The sequence below is a fragment of the Coloeus monedula genome (assembly GCF_965178545.1).
Source record: "Coloeus monedula genome assembly, chromosome: 3".
Lineage (NCBI taxonomy): Eukaryota > Metazoa > Chordata > Aves > Passeriformes > Corvidae > Coloeus > Coloeus monedula.
The window spans coordinates 106,318,260-106,327,602 of NC_138783.1; the positions used below are offsets into that span (position 1 = coordinate 106,318,260).

Here is a 9,343-nt window from a genome sequence, read left to right on the forward strand (position 1 = left end):
ATGAACCACAATCTACTCAGCACTGGGAAAAATGATCTCTCACAAGGCAAACTTGAACCAAGGCATCTGGGTCACAGAGATGATCACAGCGTTGGAGCATCTCTTCTGTAAGCGTTGAAGTTGTTCAGCCTGGAGAAGGCTCTGGGGAGACCTTAGAGCAGCCTTCCAGTACCTAATGGGGGCTTATAAGAAGGATGGGGACAGACTTTTTAGTAGGGCCTGTTGTGATAAGACAAGGAGTAATGGTTTTAAACTACAAAACAGTACATTAAGACTAAATGTAAAGATGACATGTTTTACAGTAAGGGCAGCAAAACACTGGCACAGGTTGACCAGAGAGCTGGTGGATGCCCCAACCCTGGAAACATTCAAGGTCAGGCTGGATAAGGCCCTGAGCAACCTGATCCAGTTGAAAATGACCCTGCCATTGCAGGGGTATTAGAATAGACTATCTTTAAAGGTCCCTTCCAACCAAACCATTTTGTGATTTAATGAATTAAAGCACTTAGTATTTCATTTCTGTCAAACCACACTCTTACACATCCACCACGTGCACCACATGGAGCCCATTCAGCCTACCTGGCAACAATTCAAGATTTTGAGCCTGAGGCAGTGCCCTTTTTCGCATTTCCTGCATTCATGAGGCCAGAACGCACAAGCTGCACTTGGCATAGCTGGGTATGACCGCGAGTGATGCCCTGCCCACAGAACCCACGCTGCCACAGATAAGAGAGATGATAGCAGATGGGAAGCCTCTCACGCTGATAGTTTCCTTCTGCAATCACACGCTCCGGATACGTGCGCGCTCTCTCTCCACACACACGTGTATTCTTCCCCTCTTTGTCTACACACATACACAATTCCCGTCTCCCCCGAGGCCGAGCCCCGCCGGCACTGCCCGGGCTCAGCGCCCGGTCCCACGGAGGGAACAGGGCCCGGGGCGACTGTGCCGGGCTGGGGTTCCCGTGACGGGCGGGGGTCGCTGTGCCGGGCTGGGGCTCCTGTGCCGGACCCGGGGTGGCCGTGCCGTGCCCCGGGGTGGCCGTGCCGGGCCCGGGGGAAGCACACAGCTCCCCGCGCCCGCCTCCCCGAGCCCCGGCCAGGCCAGGCCATGCGGCGGGAGCGTGTGCGGACCAAGCTCCTCCCCGCCGCCGCCGCCGCCCCTCGCCGCGCCGCGGGGACGTGCAGTCTCTCGGCGGGACATGGAGGCGGCCGGCGGGGCCGGGGTCCGACGCCGGGCGCTGCTGCTGCTCCTGGTGGCGGCGGCGCTGGGAGGCGAAGCGGAGGCGGAGGAGCCGCGCCCGGCGCGGCAGCGCGGGGACGAGCAGTGCCATTACTACGCGGGCGGGCAGGTGTACCCCGGGGAGGCGGCTCGGCTGCCCGTCTCCGACCACTCGCTGCACCTCAGCCAGGCCAAGAGTAAGTGCCGGGCGGGGATGGGGCCGAGGCGGGGATGTGCCCGCAGTGCGCCTCCGGGCTGCGGGGCCGAGGGGGCGGCGGCAGCGCCACGTCAGGCGGAGCGCGCGGGGGCTCCCGATCCCCTCGCTTCCCTTCCCTTCCCTTCCCTTCCCTTCCCTTCCCTTCCCTTCCCTTCCCTTCCCTTCCCTTCCCTTCCCTTCCCTTCCCTTCCCCACGCCGGCTCTGCGTGCGGCCTCTGGGGAGGCCTCGGCAGGCAGGGGAGGCGCGGGCGGACCGGCCCCGCCAGCCCCTTCCAGACCTGCGTTTCCATCGTGGTCCCCGCCGCCGTCTCACGGGCGTCCAGCAAGGTCTCTGGTTGCAGAAATGGCGAACGAGTTCAGGGAAGCGCTTTAAGGCATACACAGGAATGTTTTGTGCTCACGCCGCGGTCAGAAACGATGAACGGGCACGTCTGTAACCCGCTGTCACCGCGCTGGGTTTGGCACTGGCTTTCGTGCCTCTGCTCTGTTGTGATTTAAAGGCTTTATATGACAGACCTGGGGGCAAACACCGTAAATCGCGCCGCAGTGAGATGTTCAGGGATACCTGCTCCCAAGTCCCATTCTGCAGGACAGAGAGTACAGAAAGATCACACAAAAATTATCTTCCCTGTGAGAATGTACAGCTTTAACATCTTTTTCCTTTACTGAGCCAGGGTGTACGTTCTGTTTTAAACGTTTGCAAGCAGATGTTAAAAAAAAAAAAAAAAAAAGCAGCCAAGGTATTTGTAACCAACATGGTTTGGGTTTTTTCTCCCTTTGCTATGTCAGTTATTACAGACGGGTGTTTATAACTGCAAAAACAATTACCTTAATTTAGAAGGGGGTCCAAACATGCAGTATTTTGTTTAATATCTTTTCCTTCTCCCTCCTAATCTGAAGGTCCTTGTTATACATCCTCACTGACTATATTCGGCTGCTGTGGGCTCTCCTAAGAACAGGAGAGCCAAACAATTCAGGCGCCATCCAGATAATATTTAAGATTCCACATATTTTTCTCAGAAGCTTTTCCCTAATTTCCTGGAGATGCATGTCAGTGTCCTTGACATGTATAGAGATCACCTGGTAACTCCAGCATACGCTATCTTTTGTCTCAGAATTCACATTGCTATGAAAATAGTACCTGGCAGATTAATTTTTAATATTTTAAATTCAAGGTTAATCTCTTCTGATAGGAATAGTAAATTTATTTCATGCATTTCAACTGGATATTTTTTTAAAGCACAGCTGTCTTCAATTTGCTTAGGAGCTGTAATTTAATAAACATATGTTGCATTTTTAGGCATTTGTCTCTAAACATGTTGTGGCGTGTATTTTTTGTGGACCAGAACTCCCATGGCTAAAAAGGAGCAATGTGAATTTGAACTATCTTATGCCTCTGGTTCACAACAGCTATTCCTAACAAAACAGTGTGGGTACCTGAAGTATTGAACAGCTTCCCCTTCGGTCTAGCAGGTGCCTTGAGCTGGCAGTGCACACATGGTTTGTTCAGGAGGCCCAGATAAGGTTTGTGTGGCCTTGATTATCAGTTGTTAGCAGGGCTCACGTACAAGCACAAGTTGGTCAAATTATTTACTTTCCATGTGTACTAAAACCTTAATTTCTTCATCATTGTGCACCCCCTGTTTAGAGCTGTAAAGCAGTTTCATTGTGGAACTGTGCTGCAGGTTGTTTTTCAAGCAAAAGGAAGAACAGCTGTCCTTGGACAGCTTGGTTTGAACACGGGCATCATATTCTGACTTTTAATTGAACATTCTTTGCATTTCAGTCTCCAAGCCAGCACCTTACTGGGAGGGAACAGCAGTCATTAATGGAGAGTTTAAAGAGCTGAAATTAACAGATTATGAAGGAAAATATCTTGTCTTCTTCTTCTATCCTCTGGACTTGTAAGTAAGAGCACTGTAGACATACCAAGACTGAGTGCAGCTACACTAGATTCGTAATTCATTAATTCTTCTCTTTTTTTGAGGTCTTGTATTTTTGTTTGGTAAGAATTTGGGAGAGAAGAAAGGAGTGACAGAAGAAAATGTATTATTTGCATTTGTTTTCTCGTCATGCATTGGTAAAATTGCAACACAGTCTTTGTCCTAATAACTGTGTCCACTAATTTGTGTCTCCACAAAAAAAAACCAACTTCGTAGTTCCCCAGTTAGGCAGCTTCTGTGTTCTGTTTCATGCTGTAAATCAGTGCTGCAAATAGAAGACAGCATCCTAACTATATTTTCTAGAGTGTGTCTATCCAAGACGTGGCATTTTCCCTTTAAGCTCATCCTGTAACATCCTAAGAGCATTTAACGTTAACCTCCTTTATTTAGAATGCAGTAACTTCACTGATTGAGTGGAAACATCTCTGCTTTCTAAGGCACAGTCACATTCTTTTCCACAAAATGAAGATGCATAACTGCTTTAATATTTTGACATGATTAGCTTTATCACTTCAGTTCTTCTGTAGTACAAAAAGTTGAAGACAAATTAGTTAAAACTTGCAGACATGCTCAGTAGCAACAAATTATACTATGATTCTCTGAAAAATTTGGCTTATCGTGCTTAAATTCAGACAGTTAATATTCATAAAACCTAAAAGAAAGTCACTGTAAAAACTCTGAATCCAGATTGTAAGATAATTGTAGATTTATAGTCTTCAGAAATAATCCATTTGTACCTAAGCTGGAGTCTGAGGGTGGAGGATTTGTCAGGCAGCATTTTGGTTAAATACTTGAAGAAGCAATAAAAATAAGCAAAAGCTGAAATAATTTATGATAAATCCACCATTTTAAGTTAAGCAGAGAATTTACTGGCTTTCTCATGAAATTTTGACTTCTATCTTGTCTTAAATTTTCTAGTACGTTTGTCTGTCCAACTGAGATAATCGCCTTCAGTGACCGAATTGAAGAATTCAGAGCAATAAATACCGAAGTAGTAGCATGTTCTGTGGACTCCAAATTCACTCACTTAGCATGGTATGTATCTTCCTGTTGTCTTTCACTAAACATTGTTCATGGTTCAATCTTAGCTGAAGAACGGTACTCCCCAGATTTTTAGCCTGTGTAGGTATATCATAACATGTGAAAGTGTGATGCTATTGACACAAATGTTTAAAATAAATTTTAACCCCAGTGTGTGAAAGTACCTTTATTTTTGAAGCTTGTTTGATGTGTATTGCTTGCAATATGTCATGTCTCAGTCCAAAAAAATAGTACAAATACAAAAAGAAAATACAAAACAATGAAACTATCAGTAAATGCTTCACATTGTCCCAGTTCATGAGCATGTTGGCATAAAGCAAATGTGACTGATAAGAAAGAGGTCATCATTAACAGATATGGACAAAACCTACGAAAGATCTACTGAACATTCTGTTCAAGCCACAAATACTGTTCATCTCCTTTGTGTGCAGAACAGAAAAAATGTCACTTGCAGTAAATCCTTCTGTCCATACTGATCCGGTTTGTGATTTCTGACTTGTGTAGGGACTATAAATCTGTATGAGAAATACATCTATATTTCCTTTCCTTCAAAGGATTAATACTCCCCGTAAGCAAGGAGGACTTGGACCAATGAAGATTCCCCTTCTTTCTGATCTGACACACCAGATTTCAAAGGATTATGGAGTGTATCTGGAAGATCAAGGACATACACTTAGGTATTTCACTGGATCGCAGTTCACTTGGGTTTTGGCTGGGGTAATTCTTAATGCTTTATATTTAAAGAAGCATTTGAAAATTTTCTTTGAGAGCAGATTTTACTTGGGGATTCATAGCAAGCAACAAATACTGAAGAACACCAAAAAATATAGTCCTAATGAGTCAGAAGAGGGGTCAAGGCAGGGCAAATATGCAGGATTCACCAGAACTACAGTTGCTCAGGGACCTCCCAAGTCCAAGTGGAGTCAAGACTAAGGTTACCTAAAGAGATATGTTTGCCAAAAACTGAATAGTGTCTTTTGGGATCCCTGTAATGCCATAGCATCTGCACATACCCTGGCAGGACCTGTCAAAGCTTAGTTTTATGTTCTGCAAAGAAGTACCCCTTTTTGGTTTCAGCTTTAGCTCAGCTCATGTCATGTGATACCCAGGTAAAGAATAGTAGGTTACTGGTGGTGGGTGCTGTATGGTGTTTGCAAAGATCAAATTCCTCCCATCCAGCAGACATAAAATAGTGCATAAAAACAATGCTATCATTAATTCTGTTTCCTAACACACACACACACTTTTTTTTCCCCACAGAGGCCTTTTCATTATTGACAATAAGAGAATCCTTCGACAGATCACAATGAATGACCTTCCTGTTGGGAGATCAGTGGATGAAACACTTCGTTTAGTCCAAGCATTCCAGTACACAGACAAACATGGAGAAGGTGCTCTTTTAGATATTGCCATATTGAAGATTGTTTTACTTAGCCTGGAAGCTGTATTTGTAGCTTTTTGGAGGAAAGATGCTCTGTAGCATTAAGGACTGGCCTCATGCAGTGACTGAAGTGGTTTGATTGCCCTGCTTAATTCTGTGGTCCCAGGTCCTTAGGCTGTTTCTAGAATAGTAATTTACATTTTGCTTCACATCCACGAGAATGAGAGCATAAAGCATTCCTTAGTGTGAATTTGGCATTGGGTACCATGTGTCACAAGCATAAATCTGTGCAAAATAAGAGGCTGTGAAGAATGAGGCCAAATATTTCAGTACAGTTTTACATACTAAAGTAATGGAGATGCAGGCCATCCTTGTCCTGTGCCATTCATTGAGGAGCTGTGACAAGTAATTGATTGTGTTTCATGTCAAGATACGTGGTGATACTGTGGAAATTATAGCACCATTTATACTTGTGCCTTCTTTGTAAGTGCTATGTGATCATCTTTCCCCAACAAAGAAGTTTTACTCTCTTCAGATCATTACTTTGTATCAAAAATTGTTATTCCTCCAGTTCAAGCATAGGGTGAACTTTTCACATTTCTTTAAATAATTTATTTGAAGATTTGTTCAAATATGAATACATGTTCAGCAGCTTAACTGCCAGTTCAACTCAATGTCACCAGGCATTCGAAAGTACCTTTATATGAAGATAGAACTCATTATTCTGCTGTGCTGTACAGACTTGAAAAGATAGATGCTGATACTTAGGCTATGCACATCTAAGGAAATTTATCCACATTTAGTTACAAAGCCATCTTACAGAATGTTGATTTGCAGTGTTTCCAGAATACCACATTTTTTCCTAGCTTTTATGTGAATGTTGAGGAGAGCCTCTGTAGATGCCTCATTGGTTTCTTTGCGCAGAGTAACAGTTCTCCACAATTCCTACTAGCATTTGAGTCATTTTGTCTGTCAGCATATCTTAAAGCAGTGTAATGTGGCATAACTACTTGGAACGAAACCTCAGAGGGAGAGCTCTGAACGGATGAGAGCTTTACTCCAGAATATGCAGCTGTACACGTGGTCCCAGGGCCCCCAGCCACACTGCGTGGTAAGCGCATGCTGTGATCCCTTTGCTCCTAAGCAAGGCTAAAAATAAAATCAGTCTCTTGTGGAATCTTTGAACTGATTTCTTTAGTAAAAAATTCCCCTAGTTTTGGTTTTAAAGAAAGAAAGGTAGGTCTCTGGGTAGTCACCTGAATTTTAGTAGAAAACTTCTGGTTTTACTAGAAGAGGTGTTCATTCTCAGACACTGCCTTGCCAATACTTCTTGTAGAAGGGCACAAGAATTAAACTAAGGTATAGGCATCCATCCAGAGATCTGCAGTTTTCAGGTAATATAAGTGGTAGGTTGTGTCAGGTATAAACTGTTAGGTCACCATTCCACGTGTAAAGAAAACTGCACATTTAATAGTTTCAGATATTGACATGTGACACTTACTTCATGGTGTTTTACTTCTTGGTCAGAAAGAGAATTTTAAGCACACAAAAAGTCAGTGTGTGTAAATATACTTCAGCTTTGTCCCCTTTTTTTTTTTTTCAGTTTGCCCTGCTGGTTGGAAACCTGGCAGTGAAACAGTAAGTCACTGTTTATATTAACATGCATGTACTACCAACAAGCACTCAGTCATCATTTCTACTAAAACCAAATCCAAAATCTTAGCAACTTTCAATGAGAACATATGATTAATCTCACATTATTAAAGTTACATCTTTTGGATTACTATTGATTTCATTAGGGGCTTGTTTCCATCACAGTAGACATGTTCCAATTGTTTCAAACTCCTGGTGTGTGAACAAAATTCACTTGATCACCAGTGAGTTTGTGATCAAGAACTTTCTTCCTGTTAACACCTGATGAGGGAAAGTAGGAAACTCCTGAGGTAGTTATATCTTCTTGGTTACTTGTCCATATAAATTCTTGGTGGAGTTCTTAGTGCAGATCCTGAGCACTACCCAAAAAAAGAAAGATAGAAATTGCCAGGCTGCTGTCGTATGTGCCAGAGCCAGTGCCATTATCAGCACTCCAGCAGGGAGCACTGTTTTGCTGTGCAATTGCCCTCCCTTCTTTGTTACTCCTGGGCTCCATGTGACTGCAGGCAGAGGAGCCAGAGTTCAGATAAACACCCATTGAACTTGTTTGTGTTCCCTGGCCCAGGGTGAAGCCTCAGCAGAATAATGAAACTTTCACCAGAGGTCTGAGCTGCCTCGCTCAGATGAGATCACTGTCATTTATTTGAGCATGTGGCTTCCTTCTGAACCATCTGGTGATGACAGAGCACTGTTGTTAATGAGCTGGCTCAACAAAAACCAGGTCCCAGAAGCCTCTAAGCAGAGTTAGTGAGCATTATACTTGATGGTAAAAAACAGTGGAATGTTAAACCATGTTTCCTTGCTGGATGAGAAAATGTCCCAGGATGACTGGAGGCTGGGAATCAATTTTTTCAAGCTGGCAGAGGAGTGTCATAGTGGGGAAAGCTGGATATTAAGATTGTAAAATGAAAGAGGGCTGGCTGGCCTAACATTTGTATTTTGGTACTGAAAACTTCTGCCCTCCATAACTAGGATTACCTAGATAACAATGGCATTAACATACTTTCTAAAAAACAGTCTTAAAATGCTGATAGTAACAGCTCCAATACTGCCAATTTAATAATCTAAAGCAATATATAAGCATTCTCCATCTCCTCTGTGCAAAAGATGCAGATAATAGCAGAGTAGATGAAAAAGCCTTTCTCAAAGATGTAGTCATGCCTTCTAAATGTGTTTGATTTAATTAGATCAAACCAGAGGAAGCCATGAGAGTGTGGTGGCCAAGGGAAGAACTGTAAGTAAATTCTAAACCTCTAGATTAAAGACATTAATTTATCAAAATACCTTGCTTTTGGGGCAAGCTGTCAAAATTCTTCCTTTGGTAGGCTGCACTCTCTCATGCCTCAATCAGTTGAATCTCTCTGCTACTGCTGTTACATACCTTTAGAGATGAACAGTAATCTAGTACCAAATCAACTGATAAATTACTCTTCAGTGTTGCTAGTGAGTTGGCAGTAGCATCCTACTATGAAATGCTGTGCTGTTCTGGCTTTATAGTTTGTTGTGTTTTCGTGGCTTTGGTTTTTGACTAACATTTCCATTTTCTTTCTTGCACAGATAATTCCAGATCCAGCTGGAAAACTGAAGTATTTTGATAAACTAAACTGAGGCTTGCATCTGTTGAACTAAATAGGTCACATTCAACTTGATTTTTGCCAATAAAATTTCATTAATTTTGGTACTTTCTTGAGTTTGATTAATATCTAACAGCAGTAAAACATTAAAGGGCTCATTTAAACAGAAGTCTAACCTGTGTGAAGCACAGGTACCTCATTAGTTATTAGAGCATATTCTTATGAAATACATGTTTTCTCTTTAGGGTTTGTTTAGATGCTCAGTCTTCCCCAAATTCACTTCTCTTAACATCTTGGGCTTAGATTCATGAC

The 9,343-nt window shown here is 43.1% G+C and overlaps 1 protein-coding gene across 2 annotated transcripts; it reads left to right on the forward strand.

The window, feature by feature from the left end:
- Positions 1 to 1,159: 1,159 nt before the first annotated feature.
- Positions 1,160 to 9,138, forward strand: PRDX4 (peroxiredoxin 4). 2 transcript variants are annotated; one of them, XM_082279200.1, is made up of 8 exons: positions 1,180 to 1,419; positions 3,226 to 3,343; positions 4,301 to 4,417; positions 4,978 to 5,100; positions 5,684 to 5,814; positions 7,408 to 7,442; positions 8,645 to 8,691; positions 9,015 to 9,124. In XM_082279200.1, the coding sequence occupies exons 1-8, from the start codon at positions 1,203 to 1,205 to the stop codon at positions 9,016 to 9,018; spliced, it is 792 nt and encodes a 263-aa protein (XP_082135326.1). In that variant the 5' UTR covers positions 1,180 to 1,202; the 3' UTR covers positions 9,019 to 9,124. The 2 variants fall into 2 exon arrangements, with proteins under 2 accessions (XP_082135327.1, XP_082135326.1); XM_082279201.1 differs by lacking the exon at positions 8,645 to 8,691 and having other exon boundaries at positions 1,160 to 1,419; positions 9,015 to 9,138.
- The last annotated feature ends 205 nt before the right edge of the window (positions 9,139 to 9,343 follow it).